We start from the raw sequence: 24,892 nt of genomic DNA on the forward strand, positions 1-24,892 counted from the left end.
CTGCTGATTTTGTACGTTTGCCCACTGACAAAGAAATGATCAGTCTATAATTTTAATGGTAGGTGTATTTTAACAGTGAGAGACAGAATAACAACAAAAAAATCCTGAAAAAAGCATTTCAAAAAAGTTATAAATTGATTTGCATGTTAATGAGGGAAATAAGTATTTGATCCCCTATCAATCAGCAAGATTTCTGGCTCCCAGGTGTCTCTCTTAAAGGGAGTGCTCCTAATCTCAGCTCGTTACCTGTATAAAAGACACCTGTCCACAGAAGCAATCAATCAATCAGATTCCAAACTCTCCACCATGGCCAAGACCAAAGAGCTGTCCAAGGATGTCAGGGACAAGATTGTAGACCTACACAAGGCTGGAATGGGCTACAAGACCATCGCCAAGCAGCTTGGTGAGAAGGTGACAACAGTTGGTGCGATTATTCGCAAATGGAAGAAACACAAAATAACTGTCAGTCTCCCTCGGTCTGGGGCTCCATGCAAGATCTCACCTCGTGGAGTTTCAATGATCATGAGAACGGTGAGGAATCAGCCCAGAACTACACGGGAGGATCTTGTTAATGATCTCAAGGCAGCTGGGACCATAGTCACCAAGAAAACAATTGGTAACACACTACGCCGTGAAGGACTGAAATCCTGCGGCGCCCGCAAGGTCCCCCTGCTCAAGAAAGCACATGTACAGGCCCGTCTGAAGTTTGCCAATGAACATCTGAATGATTCAGAGGAGAACTGGGTGAAAGTGTTGTGGTCAGATGAGACCAAAATCGAGCTCTTTGGCATCAACTCAACTCGCCGTGTTTGGAGGAGGAGGAATGACCCCAAGAACACCATCCCCACCGTCAAACATGGAGGTGGAAACATTATGCTTTGGGTGTGTTTTTCTGCTAAGGGGACAGGACAACTGCACCGCATCAAAGGGACGATGGACGGGGCCATGAACCGTCAAATCTTGGGTGAGAACCTCCTTCCCTCAGCCAGGGCATTGAAAATGGGTTGTGGATGGGTATTCCAGCATGACAATGACCCAAAACACACAGCCAAGGCAACAAAGGAGTGGCTCAAGAAGAAGCACATTAAGGTCCTGGAGTGGCCTAGCCAGTCTCCAGACCTTAATCCCATAGAAAATCTGTGGAGGGAGCTGAAGGTTCGAGTTGCCAAACGTCAGCCTCGAAACCTTAATGACTTGGAGAGGATCTGCAAAGAGGAGTGGGACAAAATCCCTCCTGAGATGTGTGCAAACCTGGTGGCCAACTACAAGAAACGTCTGACCTCTGTGATTGCCAACAAGGGTTTTGCCACCAAGTACTAAGTCGAAGGGGTCAAATACTTATTTCCCTCATTAACATGCAAATCAATTTATAACTTTTTTGAAATGTGTTTTTCTGTTTTTTTTTGCTGTTATTCTGTCTCTCACTGTTAAAATACACCTACCATTAAAATTATAGACTGATCATTTCTTTGTCAGTGGGCAAACGTACAAAATCAGCAGGGGATCAAATACTTTTTTCCCCTCACTGTATACATTTCATAGATGGAATATGTGTTCTATAAGCTGAATATATTTCCAAACAAAGCATATTTGGGAAACTAATGGAAGATTTATGTCCATGTTGTCTAAACATACTATTATGTTTTCTTATACACCCAGCCTGACTTACCTGGTTACAATAGTCTGTAGGGCTGAGCCTAAAAGCAGACTCCCTGGTTCTCCTTACCGCACCTTTAGTAACATACCTGACATTTTCAAATGATTGTGCTGTACTTGACTGGTGTAATTAATCCCCCATTACAGTCCGTGCTCCTCAGATTGTTTACATAGCGTGATTCATGAGCATGGCATCGCTTGGGACATCATGAGATGTGCAGGGTACTGTTTGAGTTTGCGGATTCAGTTTTCCCATCAAACGTCTTCTTATGATATCCAAACAGTGTAATTAATATCAGTAATTTAACCAGCATCCCTCTATGTAAAGTATTCACTCAAGTAATCCACTCAGATCAAATGTTTTCTCACCTGTCTCACTGCCTTTTGTTTGCACTTTTATCAGACAGGTGCTCCTTTTTGTCCATGCTACATTATGTGAAAACGAAATTCTCTCCTCACGACTAGATATAACTGAATGAAATAATGCAGGTAATACAGGTATGTTCTTATGTGTATAGTACAGGTATGAGTACAGGTATAAAGTCAGGAATTCGAAACTGTCATTATGTGTGATTGCATGAACTGACATAAATAATGTAGTTGATTAAAAATGCAGGAACTATCTGTCAGTGTATGATGGATGTAATAGACAAGCTTGGTTTATTTTTATAAAAGTTTTCAGAGCAAGTGTAGCAGAGAAGCAAAATATCCTCAGGCCATAGCAAATCTCCTAAGACCTGTTTCCCTTTAAGCCATTGCATGTAACCTGTACTCACCCTGTATGCTATGCAACCATATCTTGGAAACAGCTCACTTTATTTCGGTCTGTTGTGATTAATTCTCTGAAAAGGGTTTCGGAACCGACTTTACCAGTTCGACAGCCTTCACTAGACACTTTTGTTTCACAAAGCCATTGAGCACAAATCTGGGTTTCTCAGAAGTCGTAAACATAAAATATCTGTGCTATTGAAGCTTTGTTAGTATTCTCCTGATAGCACAATGTTATTTTTTCCTGCTCAATTTCAACAGGTCAACATAAACTGCAGATTATTTTATCATTCTTTCAAACTGAACATATTTAAGAATGTTTTAGTACCTTGTACACACTACCAGACAGTATATAGCAGGCATGGGACATCTTGAAAATGCAGCAATTTCCAGAATATAAATAAATCCTTTTGAAGATTCAAAAAATAAAAAACATCAATTGAGATGTCATGGACACAGAGTTAGGATCTCTCAAATTTCCGCTTCCAGATTGCTAAACAAAAAAATATGATTGTATTTTAAAATCAAGTTTTCTTTTAGGCACTTTGCATCCGGACAGGTTAGATATTATTCCCTTCAGTTTATAAGAACAGGAGATTCTAATCAGTAAGTAGCTGATATAAAGCACTCACTTCAACCCACAAAATGTATTATAATAGTTCAGTTTAAGCAAAGCAGTCCGATCTTCCATTTGTACAATTAAAACAAGTTTGAATAAACTGTGATAAGCCATAGTAAAACTGACTTTAGGACATAGCTGATCTCTCCCATGGGTCAAACACTTGTGGATATCCTGTCACCATTGGAATTGACTTCAGAGATGCTAGTCTGTTTTAAAATGTCTTCACGGTTGCAAGCTTCAAAACCACAAGGACCCGAGGCTCCATCCACTCGTGTCTAAGCTCTGTCTTTGCTTTAAACAGTGACAATGGGCATTTTAAGACCTGAACTTGGATCATTTCCATATATATGGCAGGCTTGCACAGCACCAGAAATAAAATGCATAATTACATCCCAGGCACTGATCTGATCATCCCCTGCTCTTCTATTAGAAGTTGTTTTTACAACACGAGTGGAAATCCTCTTATACTTCATGAAGCTGCTATTTTTAGGGATTAGGAAGGCTTAGTTCAAGTCACAGGGAAAATGGAGCATCTCCAAAACACCTGATGAAGAGTCTCCTCAATGCATCTGAGTAGGGTGACATAGAGACATGTTTTGAAAGATGCTTTATACTTTCTACCACATTAAAGCTTTTCTCCTGTCAGACGATATGCAGCTGAGGATCTCAAAAAAAGAAAAGAAACACATGCACAGATTTCAAAATTATGTTTTGTTTGGCAGTGCTTTAACACAGCTTCAAAATATAAAGGAAATTGTGTTTTGCATTAATATACAATGTGGAATCAATTCAACCCTCTAAATGCTAATGGTAACATTTTGATAAGCAGTACCTACATGCCGTGGCAGGGATTTATGTGTGTTTGTGTGTGTGTATATATACAGCATATTGATATCCATAAAATGGATTCAAATAATCCTTCTTCATATCAGTCTTTCATGCATTATATTGTACATCAAGTGCTCTTTAACACTACTTAGTCATGTGTACAGTTCAACTGAAGAAGCCGAAACCACCCGGAAACAATTATCTGTTGAAAGGATAGTGTGACCACAGACATGAAGACATTCCAGACTGAAATCACACTAACCAATAGCGTGTGTTTTGCCAAAGGCTGCTTCTCCCTCTCTGGTATCATATGCATACAAAAATAGTTATTAAAATGTTTGTTGAGTTGTTTAATAACTTGTGTTGCAAAAAGAAAAGGGGACAGAGAGCAGTAAACGAAAGGAAGCGCTGTTTGTTCTGAGCATGTGCAGAACATGGGTGAGAGTAAAAGTGCGATAAAGGCTACAGAGTTTAATACCCCACTTTTACCACACTACTCATAGTGAAACACTTCTGAATGGATTATGACCTTAATCTGATGCCAGCGGAAAAGGCGTCAGAGGCGGGGAATTAAAGGGAAACTAGCATAGTCCCTAAAATGACTCGTTTATATGAGTACTTATATGAGGTATTATTTGTGATTTTTCCATTCCATTCTATCATTTTAGAAACTTTTAAAACTTTAAAGTATAACATTTATCAGAAAAAAGAAAATACTACATCTAAAGAGTAGGGGATTGGTCTTTTTATAATGCGTTCTTATTCGTCTATATTTGTGTTCCATTATTATGGCAAAAAAGTTGTGGTTTCTCTCTCCTCAATTAACAATACAATGTAATTACTCACTGCACGCTTCCATTAATATGATTACATGTAGAGTTTATAATTATCATTTATTATTAATTAACAAAAGTTGAACAGCAACTTTATCATATTAATAACACCAAACAAATAAAGAAGACAAATATGTGTGTGTTACGAGCCTGTACTAGGTGTAGTTATTTCAGTGCAGCGGGACTCAATTTGGCAATGGTGTAAATAACGCCCAATTTAAGATGTTAAGTGTTGAAACATTAGGCCTACATCCCGAAACACCGAAGATCAAACATTTGGGGTATTTACACTAGCCATGATTGTGATGAATATTATAAAAAAATATTATATAAAGTTTCTAAAGTGATAGAATGAAACTGAAAAATCACAAATACTTTACTTAAAAAATACAATAATACAAAAAAACGAATACTTTACTTATACACTACTACTAACACAAGAGTACATCTAAACCAATCATTGTAGGGACCGTGCTAGTTCCCCTTCAAACAATGTGTTCAAGACCATTCATATAACAATAGCTAATCATTGAATACCATTGCCACTTTCAAAAGGTAACATTTGTACGCACAGCCGTACATACCTTATATAATACAGCTTTACATGTTTTTGGGTTCAAGTAGAGTTAATCTGTTGAATTGCCACACTGTGTGCCTGCAAAACAATGGCAATCTTATTTATATAGTATTAACGTATCTAATATCAAAGGTTATCCAAACTAAAGTAGAATTTGTTTATTTCCACAGCCCATAAGGTGACGTAACTCTGAAAAGTTAGTACACCTGTTGCAAATGATTTGAAAGTGGAATACCTTTGTGATATTACAATGGAAAAGATATTGTCATCACCAGTTTATCACATTAATTAACAAATGCTTGCACACCAGTTAATTGGGAAAGGATTTGCACTACAGTTTTACAAATCACAGTAGATTAATGTGTAATGGTAAATTGTTTTCATTCAAAATGTTAAATAATTCAAAAGATTCATAAACCCCTAGGTGTACATCTCTTTTTACATATGGGGCCGGATTAAATCATAACTTTGACCCACCCGCTAATAGCAAACTACAAACCTGTTCATCATAGCGGTTACATTTATGATTAGAAGAAAGTGGCATCTTACTAAAAATGAAGCCGCAAATGGATACAGTTCTGTAGTTTTCTATTAGCGGGTGGGTCGAATTTTTGATTTAATCCCAGTCATAGTCTTTCAGGAGAATATAAAGCATACAGTTTAAATGAGCTCTGACTGTATTTTATCGAGATCTGTAGGTCTTTATATATGACAGGTTTAATTTGTCATCTTTCTGTTAACACATTTTATCAATTTTGTTTCGCACTGTTTAGTTATTCATGCAGACAGTTTTTCATTTGTTTGCCCAGATTTTTCATTTGTTTGCCCAGTTTCTCAAAAGTCGCACAAAATAATGAATAAAGTGTATGCCCAAACTGATAAACTGTGCAACAGTTTGAATAAACTGTACAAACAAATTGATAAAACTGTGCATTAATGACTCCAAATGTATTCAACTGTAGTGTGTAATCTTCTGGGCTGCATAGTACTTCACTGAAACAGTAAGTATACAGGGCTCATAGACTCTCTAATACATCATTAGTTTCAGTTAATTTAACAATCACTGCACCATCCACTGGAAAGTAAACAAGGTGTTTTTACTGTGTGTCGCCAAAACCCAGAAGACTTCAACTATTTATAGCACAAGCTGTCTTCTACTATCTCTGCATTTGAAATGTTTAATTTATTATGCATAGCCAGAGATGCAACGATCAGTGGGCTACAGTTTGGGGGTTTAAATCTGGATTGTTGCTTCCTAAATATTTAAGTATATTATTTGCAATGTTGGGGATTTAAAGGCACCAATGTCTTGAAGTTGTGTGGCTCTGGTCTGTTCTCTAGTTCCTGTTCCTGTATTTTCAGCTATGCTTTTTTTTTTTCTTTCCTTTATTTTTCTTCATACTGCCAAGCAATAAAATGTCATGGAGAAAGAACAGGGCAGAACTCGAGAAAGCTTTTGTTCCGTGAAAGTCTTTTGTGTCTTTTATTTCCTTTTTTCTTCTTCGGCCTAGTGCTTCTGTGGGACACAAGAAGCCATCTGCCAGGGGAACAACTGCAGAAGTGGCAGCTGAACCTGTTGAGCTGTAGATGAGCGAGGTGTCACAAAGTGTGCCAGCCCAGCGCTCTCCGGCACACAAGGCACTCGCCTGCAAGTCACAGAGAGGATTGAGGGTGCCCGGGGTCAGCTGACGCTTGGTGTTCAGCTTAAAGCTTCTGCAGATCTCCATTATCCCATTAGAGCAGGGGCTGTCACATCGAATAGCACCACAGCCGCAGCGTGCGTTCGAGCTCTTTCACTTCAGTATCCATAGAAACCACGCTTTGCTCAATATAGAACCTGTAGAGGTATAAATGTGGTGTGACTTCATATATCTAACCCTGGCATGAATGAAGAGATATTATTTTTCTCTCTTAGAAAAAAGATACATGCTCAGACTTTTTACAACTTTGGACATTTAAAAAGAATTGTAAATGAAGCTAATTTTAGACTTCAAAGCGTACAGGAGGTCTGTGCTTTTGCACAACGGGAGGTAATTTGAAAAGTTGTCATAGAGGTGTGGTCGGTATGTCAAAGTAACCAAGTTTCATTCTTGCAACCGTGGGAGCCACTCCTTAGGTCATTCGAATTTTTCGCCTCTGCTGGATTATTATGTGTTCAAATCCATGCATCACTGTTGCAGTCCGAGAGACTAAGCAACATTTTGCAGCACCCTGCAATGTGCAGTCTCCATATGTCTGTGTTTTTCTCCACAATCCTGTACACTCAGTTTCAGCTTCAGTGCACAGGGCATGGTAGGCCAGTACCCTGTGGTATCCCCAACTGCGTCTACATCCTATTTTCACACAGAGAAGTTAATCAGCGCAAGTTGGCAAGCTGCTGATCCCTGGACAGCTGAGGCTGTCTCTGTCTAGAGTGATCTTCACAACGCCTCTCAACGCTCCTGGCCAGCAGGGGTGGCTGTGTTACAGCGAGGTGAATTCAGGAGATTTGCCCTTCCTAACCCCTGCGCTGTTCAATGTGATGTGCTAGCTCCCCAAGGTGCTCTCTTCCTCATACTGTTGTGTTGTATTGATTGTATTGTTTGGTTTTGATGCACGCTGTTCTGCATTCTGTTGCACTCAGCGGTTTGGTTTGCAGGAGAGCCGGTGTATCTCTGATGTGCATGTGCAGTTCGAACCAGATGTTTTATCCATCTTAATCCTCTTATTACATTGTCGAATTCATAAAAGCACAGGGAATTATACTGATGTATAGACGAGCATTGTCGACACACAGAGCTGTTAGCAGCAAACATGAGTAATGCAAAGTAAATCAGTAGTATGTGTATTTTGACACATTGCCATACAGGCTTTAGATTTTTGTGTTCGTAAGCGTCCGCCTGACTTCACGGCTAAATGTCTATCCATCCATTTCTATTGTCTGCCTTTCAGTCGTCCCAATACAAATTATGAACACTTCTAAATGTACCCAGGGGCCTTAAGTGCATATGTCACTCTTCATGTCGATAATATACATTTTATTTATAAATAGCATTATTCCTATTGCGATTTGTAAACAATTGTGAAGTCTGCTTACGATTGCATAAGTCTCCGGAACCTTTGCCTTTTTTATTTTTTACTATTAGAAGACTGTTGTCTTTTGTAGCTATGGATCTGCGGTATAGACTTTCCTTCATCATTGATAATTACATCTTTCTTTGACATTGAGAATGAAGACCCACATAAAAATGGTTTACGATTAAATTGTGCCTGTGGGTTATTAGAACGACGAGCAAAGCAATGTAGCTAGGACATTGATACAGAAAAGCACAGGATTTGTAAGACTTGGGAGATGTCTTCAGTTGAACAGTGCTGCCTGCTGGGTGACCTTCGCAGTTTCCTTGATCTAAATATTTAATGTTTCCTGCTCTGTTATGATTGTTTTTGCTTTTGCAAAATATAGGATTGGTTTACGCATTATAAAAATGTTGATGTTTTCCATATACCAAGACAAATGTGAATATGTGCATGGGATGAAACATACCTGGAATTATTTCAAGGAATTCCACATGGGAAGGAAAATGAACTGTATTTTTAATATTTAAATTGTCCTGACTTTGTCCTTGAGAAATACTTAACCTGAGAGGTTCTAATCACACAGTTAATACTGTCAGCAATTTACTACCCTGACATAGAGGGGGATGATAAAAAAAGGCCTCCTCCCTGCTCATCTCTAAGCTGTGATAGTGTGCTGAAGCCGGCATCTGTCTCAGCGAGGGCCTGTTTTAAATCTACTCTTTGTCTGCTGTTCACATCAAAGTCAAATGTTTTGGCATTGTCAATCATTCTTAACAACCAGATGTAGGAGCCTTTATCCCCAGCACGACAAAGATCATGGGGGTCCATCTCAACGATTGTGCACATTTTTATGTCTACCAAAAACTGTGCCATCAAGACAACAAAAGAACAGCCCACATAAACCGAAACCAAAATGAGCTTTTGTGAGATATGTGATTAATCCTAAAATACGTGAGTCTACAAGCTTTAACCATCTTTTTTTTGTTTTAGCTGTAATCTGAAGTTTGGTTTAATACCAAAAACGATTAAAATCTAATTAGATGCAGAAGATTTGATTAATCTTGGGTTATTAAGATGTTATCTTTAAAAAGAACATTATCAGTGGTGGGTTAAAACCTTATTATGTCTCATTGGTTTGGCTAATTGAATAAGGACATGCTTAAGTAGATATGAATTTGTAAAGATGTCACCACTGTTGATACATTCGAATAATTTACAGTGGAGTCTCTGTAGGTGTTGGATTTAGACAGACCCTCAGTCCTCATTAATTTCCATCTTTAAGTTACAAAACTGACGTCTCTTGTCTTGAAGTTGGCTGTAAAGTGGTTCCTACAATCATTTTGAGGCACAAATCAGCACCAAACCCTTCTAAAGATGTCAGAAATCAAATAATTCAGCTTTGTTCAGTTTATATAACTGCAGGAGAGACGCTTAAGAGTTTATTCCATTCAGATGGTTAGCAGATTGTTCTGTAAAGGGGAATTTTCTTACCTCTTTAAGGCAATTCCTGTTTATGGCTATCCAGATAACTTGGATGGATTTTGAAATGTTTGTCATTTGGTATTTGATGTGTTGGAATTTTTTTTCCCCAATATGTGTTTTATGTTCCGTAGTGGTTTGTTTATAGTCTGTACATCCAGGGAATCTTGTAAAAGTTATGACATTACTATCTGCCTATCAGACTTATAACATACTATTGAGGAAAAGATAAAGTACTGTACATCAGTTCATGCATCTTTGTTGCATAAGATATTACAAATAATACTTTGGGGCAGTTATTTCATGTGTAAAGCATAAAGCTGAAGCTGGTAAGTGGATGTCGAGTGCCTAATATGGAGTCAGAGAAACAAGGCAGTGCATGTCAGAATATATTTTATGCCCAAGGGCTGTTATTATAGAGTACTCCGTGAGTATCACACTATTGGTTGCATCATTGTAATTCATTACAGTATTTTAGATGTGAACTGTGAACTTGGCAATATTTTATAGCATATGTGGAAGATACAGACCAATCAAAGAGCATGTCATCCGATTAAATCATATGAAAATTATACACTTAACTTACATAAAGCAAAACTTAATCTACCTGGGATAATATCTCTTATAAAATAAGATATCATATTTTCATTACATAGACATGCTGCTTTCCATGAGTTAATAGTTTGTCGAGCAGTTTGGGGAGTGATTGTTTTGACACACATCTAAAGTGAGTGTGTGGTTTTTGGATTTGTTGTTTAAGTAACACAGACCATGATAACAAAGGTTCCTACTTTCTGAACTTTAGGCACAGCAAAAGTAGACCAACTGGCTAGGCATCCAGTGTTGCAACATCTCACCATGTGCAAATTATATAAAGGTCCCCTTCACAACTCTTAACCTGATTATTTATTTGTATCATATTCTGAGACGATTGGTGCTATTAAGTTCAGTCCCGCACATTCTGAGTGATTCGTAATGGCAGGTCTGTAGACACTAGCAGGGTTTTATTTTTAGCCCATGGTATTCTCTCTGCCCAGAATTTATTCAGCTGCTGAAAGACTGCATGATTTAACATTTAAAATGTCATAAACTTGGATTGGGCCAAGGTCATTCGAAGCAAGCTTTAGTGTTACGATTTAGCTTGAATTAAATACTCAGTTAAGCTGAGTCTCTCATGTATGAATTCTGAACAGATATCAGTTTTATGTCCATTCTAAAATAGCCTTAAGGGGCATGTGGGTGTTAATTAATATCCTTCATTCATTAACTCGGGCAATGTGAGAGAAAGTTGCTTAAAAGTGTCTAATGAAGCAGACAAAACACATGCTTGAAGTACTTTAAGATCTACCAGTTCCCAGACACTCGTATTAATGGTGCCGTACAATGGCTGTGACTATATGTGACACTGTGGACGTCTAATTGTGTGATTCTGTGTGTACAATGTGTTGATTATTTCCTCATATTTTCTAGAACAATCACAGAACTGCATGTTGAAATACAGTCCTAACAATAATGGGAGTTAAAGTTAAACCATTCCCTTTTTCCAGCCACCCACTTATCAAACATTTTCTTCCCCACTAGTGATAAATTGAGCTTTGCCAATGTCTGTAATAGTTACAGTGCACATGTCAATTCTCATACTGGTGCAAATGCTAGATCTGCTGCTGAAATAAATCCATGTTTGGACCACTTGTTGGCATCGCTAGCCAGTCATATCATATGTGATTCTGTTCTGTGATATTATGTGTTAAAAAAAAACTGTGTATACAGACTTTTGACAGGGCCACCTTAAAACAGTGATGAGAGCAACAAGATACTCATTATATCTCGTGCCTGGATCTGTATGAACATACTGATAAAAGTACATGCATCACATGTGCAGCTCAAATAAGTCTGCAAACAAAATGCAGTTCAGATAAATAACCTGGCTATTGTCTGTATTATTTGGAAACCTGCTATCGCCTAAGAGCACTCCACCTCTAGTTGAACTGTGTTCCTCTGGTGCATTTTAACCCCTTCTTACAACCGTAGTTAATTTGTCAACTTGAAGCAACAGATTTTAAAACATTCACTTAATAACAAGAATGGTGTGCTAAGAAATAAATAATACTATTAATCAAATAATAATAGCAGAGCTGAAACACATTTTCACTAATAGCGATTAATTGCATATTTAAACAAGAGGTTGCCATAGTCTCGAGAGATTTCTGCTTTTTCATTATAAATGTTCTGAAAAAGGTCCCCTGTAAATGCAGTTAGAACATCAGAATAATATAAATAAACTGAAAAACTGAATAAAGTTAAAAGAAAATCTGCACTGCATGTTATAGACTTTAAAAGGCATCGGCTCAATATAGGAACTAAACCCATAGTACTGCAGGACACCTATTTCTTCTCACTGAGTCAGTTGCTCAGACAAACTAGTCTGTTAACATTTTTACAAGATAATGCTGCTCTCTTGTATATTATTAAAATAAAAGCACCTTAACTAGCACTTAGCACATTTGGCTTTTAGGTGATCGATCAAACTTGATGTTCTTCTCCTGAAATTCACCTTCACAGAGATTACACATCACTTTGTTTTTGTCCCTTGAACCAACCTGAAAGTGTTTTAAAATGGAAAAAGACATTCATTAATCCACCTTTCATCTCCATCACGATCGCCTCTGTGGTTCAACTATGGATGTACAGAATGCTCCAAATAGAGATACACGATTTATTTGCGTTAAAAAATATGAAAACTTAATGCATTAACACTATAAATATGCACACTAAGATGCTGGAATTAAAAGCTACTTCTCAACCTCCTGAATCAAGATAATAATTTAGAGAGAATTATCCTTCACAGGACCAATATCACATGTCATGTGCTTTTTGCCGAGTCATCAATAGCCTGCTGTGTGTGCATTCACAGGGTGATTATTCACGCTTCTCCCTCGTCGACAAACAATTCTGGAGGCAGATAAACTAACAATGGGACGCCCCTCCCCTTAAAAAAGAAAAGGCAGAGCACAAAACAGATCGGATCCGATCCACAAGCACTGACCTGTTACACTGCTTCAGACAGTCAAGGTATTCTTTGTCCCCGACTGTATCTTTCGTTGTGGCCAAAAATTTACAGCAGCCTCACTGACCTAAACTATATACAGTTAAGCCACATTGCACTTATGTGTGGAGGATTCTGTATGTGACCACAAAATGCATGGACATAATCTGGTTCTTTTATACTAATGGAATTGTCTTGGTTGACATATTGCATTAGATTAAATAGATGCCTGTGTTAGGATTAAACCCAGATGCTGTAAATTGTTGGGATTTCAATGCGAGGCACGTCATGGAGTTTCACGGACTCAGTCAGTGCAGGGGGTCTTATAGCTCATCGTGCTTTTATAATAATTAATTATAACTATAATTTGGGTGAATGAATTATGTCTTCTCAGGAAATCCTACATTTTGTGCAGACATTCTTCCGTTCTGAGCAACTCTGCCATAGACTCTTTTAACAGTTTGCTGAAAGTACATTCGGAGCACCACCGTGGGAGGTTTTAGATCAATATTACTGTGACAGAATTGTTTGCAACCTAGGGCCAATACGTGATGTATTTCTAAAATCAAATTGTAAATGGCTCATTCGCCTATGTGCCTGGTGACCTTTCCTTTGCCGTTTAACGTTATTGGTAAGTAGTTTCAGATGTGGCAGCTGTAAACATTACAAAGTGTCCTTTTACAAAAAGAAATAAAAGACCTCTGGATTTGTTTGAGTCTGAGCTTTAGTGACTGCCTGCCCGTGCTCCTGACCTAAACTGTAATCACCTGTTTTTCAGCACCACATAAATTCCTTTTTATTTATTTAGATTTTTTTACAAAACCACAGTTTTCTACTTCCAGCCCACCCCCATTTGAAATAGTTTTGTAATTTCACACAATTCACATGGGATATTGTAACAGGTTCACTCTTAGAACCCTTATAGGAGCGGACATATAACCCATGTTGCTGGTGGTAAGCATTGTCTCATTTTATACAGACAAAAGCCTACATTAACAAAGCCTTTATGGAAGTTCTCAGACCAATCTGAATATAATAACTAAAGATTTGTGTGTTGCGTTGAGTGCTTTCTGTTAGACATACTGTAATTCATCAGCAAACTGGAGTTTGTTAAGCAGTTTTTCAGCTTGGGTATTATACCAGTCTATCTGTGTTAGTCAGTCCTGTCTAATGAATAACACTAAATATATATTTTGTTTTTGCTGCCTTCCAAATAACTGACTTTCAGGTTTTCTCATCCCACCTAAGATCTGACATTAAAACCCCCTCACATGTGAAGTAGAATATGAATGAGTTCAGACGAATGGTTTTGTTATTGTTTGAACCTTATTTTATTGTTAGAGAACACCTCTGTAATTTGCTGAATGTTTTGTCGTAAATGTCAGCCAAAACAAAGAAAACAGTGTCCCAGCCCCAGGGCCCTCCTGTCCAATGGGCAGAACGCAGGATGACTGCCTTTAAAGATGGAAAATTTAAATTAAAAAAAAAAAAAAAAAAACTCTGATAGGGACCTCCAGAATATGAATTTTCCTAGGCTATGACCAGGGATTTCCAAGCTGTTTGATTACACTGTCAGTGGGGCTTACGCCGTTTAATCTCCTGCAATCCTAGACCAGATTGTCTTAAAGCTCCTGGGTTTGGTCCACAGAGTAATTGGATGCAGCACCAGCCTTGGAACGACATCCCTGCCTCCCTTTAATGTGGTACCAAGCAGAACTGATCTTGCCTTTCAAAGCTGGAGTGCTCTCTGGGAGTCCGGGTGGCCACCCCCCGCCTGCACTGCTCTGGTCTAGCGTCTGGCTGGATACGGTTGCCGTGGATTTCTTTCTCTTTTTTTCTCTCTCTCTTTTTCGCCCCGCTCCGCGCATGAATGTGGGCTATTGTCTGAGGCACGCTTTTCCCCTAAGAGCTGTCTTTAGCACAGGCTCTTCCTTATTCAGATGCAGAAGCCCCTTCCATCACACAAGACAGCCCATTCAAATCACATGCCAGAGGTCTCCGCAGAATGGAGCACAGCTGCCGCGACTTTGCTGGCTGCTTTTAGAAGACGCTTGACAAACCTAAGGGCTCCCAGCCTCAGCGGCTCGGGGGAAGAAATGGAAAGGCTCTGGGACCCAAACGACATGCCCTCTGAGGAGCTGTGGTTGGACACTGAGCAGAACTGCAGCCTGGTGCCGCAGAAGTCCAAACGGGACAGGAAGCGGCAGGAGCTGCTGGCCATGGCTCTGGGGGTGAAAGTCAGCGGCCGCGGGACCATGTTGTGGCAACCTCTAAAACTCTTTGCCTATTCACAGATAACGTCGCTGGTCAGGAGGGCCGCCCTGAAGGAGAACGAGAACCATTTCAACTACGAGAAGGCTCACAACTTCAAGGTAATCTGCTGTTATAATTGACTTCTTTCATGGCTTAACCGTGTGGACCTGTGTGTGCCATGCATGGGGCGATTGTGTAATGACAGTTGTGATTAACTGTGATCAACAAATGTGTTACTTTGGCTCTAACAGGAAGTGCCACCACATTTCAGACTGCTATTTCCCTGCTTTCACAAATTGATATCAGATGTTGTCATTATTATTCTTTCTAATGAATGTTTATGTAAAATATTCAAATCTTCTATTACTACATTTGGAATCTCATCTGCTATACAAATTGATCACTTTACATTTTGATTATAAAGTATATTTCCTAGTCTGGTTGTTTTTGTCTGAAATTAGTGACAGAATTGACACTTGACTTTGTTTTTGCTGTGTATCTTTGCTTTTTCACATTTTTCCTTTTTTGATGCATTGACTTTAATTGCAAAAACTTGTCAGTAACTCTTTGTAGGAAACAGCAGCTTAATCTGTCCCTGACAAGAAACTATTTTTATAGCACAACATGGCACTGTCACAAACTGGTGATTTGTGTTCAAGCCCTTGTTTTGAAGGCGGCCTCAACTGATAATTAACTTACAGGGTGGATTAACGTGAAGGAAACCAACATGGCTCTTTCAGTCAGATTCCTTATGTTTGGGACCATTTCAATCTGTAAGCAACATCATGCATAACAACATGTATATTCCTCTGTAGTGGAAAAGAAGGGAAGAATGAAGTAGCCTGAATTCTTCAAAATTATATATACACAAATATATGTTTGTTTCTAAACGTCAAAACTTATTAGGCTTCGGTTTAAACCCAGACTGTTACTGCTTTCATTTGAAAAGCATGTAATCCTCTTAGTGGTTGTTGTGGACACATTTCTATCTGGGCATCTCGGGCATCCATGTTTCCCTCTTGGCACGTCTTGAATGGCTGCCATTTCCATTTAGAAAACAGGTCTGCTGGAGAAAAAAGAATGAGAGGCGATTGTGTAATCCTTCATTAACTCCCTCTGAACACGTGGGTTACAAGACGCAAGATCTGTGCCATTGAGTGCATTCCAGGCATTTTCTTTTCTGGTTTCGGTTAACCCTGTGGTTGCGGCACACTCTTATATTCCTGTTCCTTATGACCTGATACAGGGGGAACTATATTTTGGTGCACGTTAATGTTACTTTTATTTTACTACATTAATTATTTACTTTTTTTATAGTTGATTTACTGCTACTTGTTTCTTATTGTTGTAAGTTTATTTGTAATTCTTGTTGATTTATTCAGTGTCTCAACATGAGGGGTTGTCAAGTATCAGTTCAGTACATGCAACAAAATACAGTGGCACTGAAAAAATAACATATAAACATTAACCTAAACATGACAAGCACAGCACTGAATGTCTGGGGTGAGCCTTGCGTCAGATGCATCACTGTCTGAGTCGAGCAATGCAGAGCTGGCTGACGATCCTCTAGCTGTAGGGGAGGAAGTCTGAGGGGGGTTAATTTACTGTTGCGATGAAACTTGCTATGCTGCAGAGATGGAAACCTCCACTGTCATTGGTTGATCTACATGGTTACTTGTACACAAATGTACAGTGAAAGATATCATTCTCAAGCTCCAAGGATTACAATTTTTGTTCTGAATTGAAATTTTTCAGATGTGCGTCAGAGAACCAAACAATTCTGTACATAAGGTTTTGCACAGTATATTTTTTAATCAACTTAGACCATGAATAACCTGTTTGTATAAATACCATAAGCACACAGATGATGTATGCATCTCAAAGAGAAACTGATTTATTTAGAGGCTTGACCTAGTTTGTTACAGATATAATTATATCCTTTCTGTTTTACTTGGCTGTTTCCTACAGGACATATAAGGCTTTAAATGGCTCCGTTTCCTGAGCAGGCTGTGAAGTCTTCAGTGGGGATGGGTGTAGTTCTGCTCAATGTCTCCCGCCTTACGTGGGCTTGTGTAGAATTATTTGACCGGTTTAAATTGTTCATAATTACCTGTATTGTAGCAATATCAAGGCAGCCTTTATTGCACTTGCATGCATTTTTAGATTACAGACAAGTTCCAGGTTACGAAAGAGTTGCGTTCTTAAAGGCCTTCGTAAGCCGATTTTGTACGTAGGCTGGAATTTGTACATTTATACCAACATAATAGTCTGTATGTTGACCGAATACCTTCCGTAAGGTAGCATAGATGTTCATAAGGTAGCCTATGTGCATTAATTTGTAACCCGGAACTCGTTTGTATTATTTAATATTTGTATTATCATCCAATGTGCAATTCAAGTCCTGCCAACAATCCACGCTCTCTGTCCTCGTGTCCCACTTCTGGGGAGAGACTTTAGCTTTTGGTGGACTGTTAGAGCCACCATATCACATTAAACTAGAATGACACAGCAGACAGTTCAGTATGTTAATATAGTGCATGAACAAGGTCCTGGTCGGGGGATGCATTGTTTATTAAAGACCAGAGACCTTTAGTTTAGTTGGACTGCACTGTCATTAACAACCCCAAAGCAAACTAGTGAACGGGAGATCAATACTAAATAAATAAATTATCAACCATTTTGCATTATAATGAACTGAGTAAATCAACAGTACAGTATACAGCACATATACAAATATCAGTGGGAATGTACAGACTGGATGCAGCAGATTTGTATCATGTAAATATTCCAAACAAAAGAACTACCAGATGTGATTTTGTATATATGTTAAGCTCAGTTATGATAAAAATGCTTGTGCCCAGCATGGGGTACACACACAGTTTATACCCTCATCCCCCTACCCATCATATTTGACTATAGAGGATTAATACTGATTTACTTTCTGTGAAATTCCCTTTGATGTGATTTGTCTACCCTGCACTGGCTGATGAAAGTCAGATGTATGCTGTGCGGCTCCTGTATCAGGAGAGCGGATACATCTCCTTGTTAAGCAGCATACATGAGACGCTTGCTTGTCTTTTACCCATGTAGCCGCAAAAATCTGCGCTGTGGGAAAAGTACAAAGTACAAACATTCATGACATGCATGTAGGAGCATCAGTTTTAATATCCATTTTGCAGACTTTGAGGCCAACACATACAATGTTCTGCGCTACCTAAGGACAGGAAGAATGAAGGTCTGAGGGAGGAATCACAGCAGGGGTCAGCTGTGGTGTGGTGTGTGATGCCGGTTTGCAATATTATGATTTACACCAATTTTTGCCTTGAAATTAATTAAAATTAGCAGCTCTAAATACCGAATTAGACTCGCAGCTTCACATGTCGATAAAACTCCACTCAGGATCACTGTAAGTCGCCCACATTCATTTTCTGGTCTGTCAAAAGACGGCCGTGCAGACTAACCAGTCGCCAGAGGGAGAGCAGGTGGGATAAGATAAGAGAACTGGGAATTGTGATGAAACCAAATTTTTAGCAATTCGTCCATCTGTGCAGAGAATCAAAGAGCAAGTAGCAGGGTTCCAAAGTCCTGGCCTCCCCCCAGCAGTTTAAGTCTAGTTCCTCTATTTCTTTCCCTTCGTTGTCCACATCCTGACAAGTTATTAAACGTACAAGTTGAAAAGTCTTAACGCAAGGTGAAGGTGTCAGCTTGCATCTGTGCGGGGGATGTTTTCTGGAGGCTGCTCTGTCACACGTCACTCGCAGCTGCTGGAGAAATGAGTTGCACACAGGTCACCGCCAGCTTACCCTGAGCAGGCTGGAAAATGTTAAAATGAAAAGGAGCTAATTGGCAAACTAAGGACCAGGAATTTCAGGTGACATTCAGCGATCATACACAAAGGTGTGTAGTCAGAAATGAGTGAATGCCACTGAGAGACCAGTCAAGCCAGGAAAAGGTTGAATTCCTTTTGTTTTAACCCGTGTTAGAAAACAAGCCTGGCTGTGGGAGTTTGGTTCCTGCTCAAATGCTGTTGGAATACCACATAATCCTGTCAATATCAAATTCAAACTACAGCCTTCCTCATGCCATAAAGCCTTCATATCATTTGTACAGTTAAACTGTGGGGGTTTCAAACTGCTGTCCACTTCTTGTCATTGGCAGGAGGGTAGCAGGATATTATATCCCTCAGCTATGGTAAAAATGTTGTTTTCTAATAACAGCTGTCTTCCTCGATATACGATGGCTTTGGATAGGATGGTATAAAAAGCCCAGAATCGCACTTCCATTTTCTCCCTCAGATGGATTTTGTGGAAGTGGGTGAAGCTCATTAAATTATATATTTTTTATTTTGATCCCCACTGGGTTGTGAATTCATGTCAAAGCCTGTTGAAAGTGTATTGAATAAACAAATCTATAGTTCAGAGATTTTGACTTTCCTGGTGTTTCCAGGCAGAAAAATGACCAGTGTTGCTGCTGTTATCTACTTGTTTTTTTAGCTCTCTAAATCAATTACAGCCCCCCAGGGTAGCAGAGCTTGAGTCTCTCACTAAGGCACCAGCTGTTGCGTGTCTAGGCGCTTGATATAAGAAGATGAGTTTCAGCTCTGAGAATCGCACAGCAGATACAGTAAGCAGAAATAGACACAAAAATGGGTACAGCAAGAATGTAGCTAAAGAACAATAGGCTTTTCGTGCTAATTAAGCTTGTTTTTGTTTTTGTTTTATACACGGAACATACCATTTCCCTTTCTAGGTTAGGTGTATGCCTTTAATCCTCTCCTGCCACAAAGGAGAGTCACGTATATTAGTTTAATTGTCTAAGGGCTTATCATCACCATTGACTTTTAAATTCTGCATTTAAAATTATATAAGGAGATTGATTCAACATTGTTTTAGTAAACCACCTGTAGCTTGTGATTGTGGTGTATTGGTGTAATCATTCACTGAAGACTGTTTTAATTGTTTAATTAACAAAATGTATGCCTAGATTAACTGAACATCAGTCAAACCTATTCCATGTTCAGTTTTCTGACCTATATTGGTCTACAATTCCATATTATCATTATTTGCCACTCTGTGTCTTTCTGGGGATTATATGCTTTTTATTGTTTTGTTATTGATTGTTTTATTGTTAAACTAAATCAGCATTTGCTTAACTGGATCATATCTTAAAACCTCCACTCTCATGAAGACAGTTGTTTAATTTAAGTATCAATTTTCTTTGGGGAGATATTATTAAAACTACAAACTATCTACACATGAAGATATCAAATAAGTTGTTTTGTTGACACGGATGAACATTTTTTTGTTTTTGTAAGGGTCAGAGAATCTTGTGATCTGTGTCTTCAGGCACATAGCTGGTTTAGTATCTGTTTAATTTGTGTGTATAATAGATAATTTGCACGTATTAAAAAAAAAAGCTGTTCTAGAAACCAGATGACATGGTGCAAAAATGCATTCGCAGGCTGACCGAGCCATTTCTGTGTCTTTTACCGTTAAAACCAAATGGTTTAATTTGAAGAGCAACAACTCCTTGACGATTCAGCGACACTCTGTGAAATGCACAACTGCGGGCCATTTCTTTTCAGAGGCAGCCCGTCGCGAGGCAGATTAGGAGCCCAGTCCGTGCCCTGTTCGTTGTGTGGCCACGAGGTTCCAGCTGAGTGGCTTGCTTTTGTTATTCTTTGTTGTGCTCCATCTGTCCACCCTTCTGTCTCACGGCCCTCCCGTCTTGTCTCCTTCTCCTTGCAGGTCCACACGTTCAGAGGGCCTCACTGGTGTGAATACTGTGCCAACTTCATGTGGGGACTAATTGCTCAGGGAGTCAGATGCTCAGGTAATGGTCTTATGTTCTCACAATGACCGGGTTTTTAGAGTAAAGCAAGTCTGCTCCTGCACCTGTTTAAATGTGAGGCCAACAATGGAGTCCAAAGTGAAGTCCAAAGAATATTATGAATTACTTGTTTATGTGATATAAAGGTGCAGTTTTTAAAAATGGTTTCTTATTAAAATAATTTGAGTTTTTTTTGTGGTTTTTAATATACAAGAATGAGAATGGATTCAACTGGTTTATTTATTTATATGAACTCTAGGATCTTGTTTCCTTTCCCCAGGTTTAGACCTGTAACTATTGTCAAAGTCAAAAATGTCAATGTCTTGGTGGGGTCATGCTCTGCTAAAGGCCATGAAACCAGTCTACTTCATTTTTATGCAAATGTAAGTTTTACACCGATCAGTTATAACATTATGACCACCTGCCTAATATTGTGTAGGTCCCCCTTTTGCCATCAAAACAGCCCTGACCCATCGAGGCATCTGACCTCTGAAGGTGTGCTGTGGTATCTGGCACCAAGACGTTAGCAGCAGATCCTTTAAGTCCTGTAAGTTGCGAGGTGGGGCCTTGTCCAGCACATCCCACAGATGCTCGATTGGATTGAGATCTGGGGAATTTGGAGGCCAAGTCAACACCTTGAACTCGTGGTTCATCAGACCAGGCCACCTTCTTCCATTGCTCCGTGGTCCAGTTCTGATGCTCACGTGCCCATTGTAGGCGCTTTCGGCAGTGGACTGGGGTCAGCATGGGCACCCTGACTGGTCTGCGGCTACGCAGCCCCATACGCAACAAACTGCGATGCACTGTGTGTTCTGACACCTTTCTATCAGAACCAGCATTCACTTTTTCAGCAATTTGAGCTACAGTAGCTCGTCTGTTGGATCGGACCACACGGGCCAGCCTTCGCTCCCCACGTGCATCAATGAGCCTTGGCCGTCCATGACCCTTCACCGCTTTTCCTTCCTTGGACCACTTTTGATAGGTACTGACCACTGCAGACCGGGAACACCCCACAAGAGCTGCAGTTTTGGAGATGCTCTGACCCAGTCGTCTAGCCATCACAATTTGGCCCTTGTCAGAGTCGCTCAGATCCTTATGCTGCCCATTTTTCCTGCTTCTAACACATCAACTTTGAGGACAAAATGTTCACTTGCTGCCTAATATATCCCACCCACTGACAGGTGCCATGATAACGAGATTATCAGTGTTATTCACTTCACCTGCCAGTGGACATAATGTTATGGCTGATCGGTGTACGTTTCTCAGCAAACCAGAGTCCATAATGTTTTGTCATTTAACATTCTTCCATGACACAGTGTACAAACCAGTTCAGCTCCTTTTTAGCGAAGGGTTAAATGCTAAACTTAGCTATGAAACCCACAACTGACACTACACTGATTTGTGATGCAGTGGGACACACCCAGGGGTGGTGTGTGACGTTTTGTGTTTTGTTGCTGGTTGTTTCATACATCAGCAAAATGGAGTGGCCTGGCCCATGTGCGTGTTTGTAATAAATATTTCCTCCACCTCACATTTTTTCCCCCCCACTTGTCAATTAGTTTTCCCAAGTCTAGATTGAAGTGTCTTGCTAGTCACACAGTGTGCTGTACCGGCACAGGAACGGCACAGTCCGCTGTAAATGATGCAGAAAGTGCACAATGTTTGTAAGAAATATCGGCACCTTTCATTTGAAATAATGTTATTCACATGACATATCATGCATTTATGCACTTTAAGTATGAATTACATCTAGATAGGAGTACATTAAATTAATTAAAAACTTAAACTCCAATTTGACAGATGTACTATAAATGAAAACTACAGATACAGGTTAATTTAAATCAATATAAAATGTTTCCCAGACAAGATCTTCATTGTTAAACCTTATGTAATACTTTGTTCTCACAGAATAAGCTGGGAACAAAAGAAAATACCGTAGCTCACTAAAGGTGAGATTTAAGAACCCAGCCCAATAAAAAGACAACATTCTTTAGTTTCTCCACACAGAAAACCACACACCCTCTGAACCTCTTGCTGTGCTTCAGCTTTCCTCCGTCAGGACTGCTACCTGTTGGGTATGGTGAAAAACCAAACACAAAAATGGAAACAAAACAATACACAATGAACCCAGCCTTTTCACATCAGAAAACACCAGTTACAAATCAAAAGATGTCTGTTCTGCCAGCTTCATTCTTGTTTTTAATCAGGCAGGTTTCTCCAACCCGATATTTCTGGTGTGTAACATCAAAAACCTTTTATTCTATCAGTAGGCAGTTTGTGAGACCAGTCTCAAGAGCATAACATTGTCTTTCAGTCTCTGAATGGTTTAATGGATAGAAATAATGTTCCTACAGGTTGTAATGTGATTTATAATAATATCTAACTAATAAACCTCTGTGACCATAATTGTATAATACTGTGAATGAGTAAGCTACACTTGAGTGGCATTGTCTTCTATTGTTTGAGACACAATGAATAACCGAAGAATACCTTATGGCCTTCTGCTGTTAAATCATGTTTAACAAGGTTACGGTCAGGGTTAGGGATAGGGTTACAGACTGGGTTTGGGGTTACGGCATATACATGTGATCGATACCAGATCTCAGTGGAAGAGCATGAGGCAATCATATGTTATTCCTGTGGGATTCATACAGGAATGCATTAGGAATTGGTGTCTGCTATTGTAAAGTGTGACCCTTAAAAGAAAGTACCATAACCTTTGATTCTGTCCAATAAGGAAAATGTGGTAAATGAGATAGTGGGAAGTCCTATTTAATAGTGTGACTCACATTTCCAAGCATAATTATTATTGGGAATTAAATCTGTTATTACCAGGTTATCTTTATAGCGTAATAAAGCACTTCACACATATCAGTTTTATAAAGGATAAACTATGTTATCATTCTATAAAGTTAAATTATTGTTTATAACTTTGACACAATCGGCAATATCTCTTCCATATGCAACTAAAACCAGATTCATTACAAAATAGTATACATACAATTTAAATTAGCATTGTGGTTTTGTAAAATCCGAAGGTTTTGGTAACTGTAACAGATCTATTTGTACATAACAAACACTGATCTGTGTAACATAAGCCAGGAACCTAACAGGCATCCAAAGTCATTTTTGTTAGTGATGATAATAAATGAACAGTGCATTCATAGTTACCCTTCTGTAACATCCAGTACCAAACATTTTGTACAGCGCTGAAGAGAACACACTATTTACTTCACTAGATAGTGGCTTTTTAATTCAATTATAGGCCTCCACTGTCTCCACTCTTGTAAGGCTGCAAAGGTAACTATATTTTATGTACTGTACAAAAAGTTAAAATGAAAGAATTCACTTAATTACACTTTTGAAAATGAGAAACAACAGCATGTTTCTTTTGTAGCCCCAAACTACACCGAAACAGGAACAGGAATGACTGTTTTTTGTGTTATGTCCCATTTAATGTCAGAGAAATATTTTATCAGGGAAACCCGGAGTTGTGTATGAGTCAGACCTGGGGTTATGTTTCAAAGCAAAACACTTTCCTGAAGAATTCTTGGTGTCCTCTCACTGGCCTCTCCAATCAAACAATGTAGTGCCAACTTCAAGAGTGGTATCTGTGAGATAGACCACAGATAAGGCATCAGGTTTTGTTTTTAATAAATTCACAGCAGCTTCTTTCGCTGATCGAAAAGTGTCAGACTGTAGCTTAAGGCGTGAGTAAATACACCACTTTACTATGGGTCAAGAACAGTTTTCTTTCATTAATGAATAAATTACTCCATCTGTTGGCAATTCACTTTGTGTAGGGTTGATCGGGGTTAAATTTAATGTGCTAAAACGCAAACCGTATAAATTCTGCATTTCGACTCTTAATTTTAGAGTGCCACCTTATAATGATGATGATGCTGTGTGAAGCCCCTGATGGTTAAATGTTTTAACAGATGTTT

General features: G+C 39.0%; 1 protein-coding gene across 1 annotated transcript in view; it reads left to right on the forward strand.

The window, feature by feature from the left end:
- chn2 (chimerin 2) overlaps positions 1 to 24,892 on the forward strand; it is an 89,109-nt gene that overhangs the window by 54,475 nt on the left and 9,742 nt on the right. The window contains exons 7-8 of the mRNA XM_066715662.1: positions 15,161 to 15,238; positions 20,867 to 20,951. Of these exons, the coding sequence (XP_066571759.1) occupies positions 15,161 to 15,238; positions 20,867 to 20,951 (163 nt within the window). The remainder of the gene's footprint in view (positions 1 to 15,160; positions 15,239 to 20,866; positions 20,952 to 24,892) is intronic.

Source organism: Amia ocellicauda, chromosome 10, assembly GCF_036373705.1.
Source record: "Amia ocellicauda isolate fAmiCal2 chromosome 10, fAmiCal2.hap1, whole genome shotgun sequence".
Taxonomy (NCBI): Eukaryota; Metazoa; Chordata; class Actinopteri; order Amiiformes; family Amiidae; genus Amia; species Amia ocellicauda.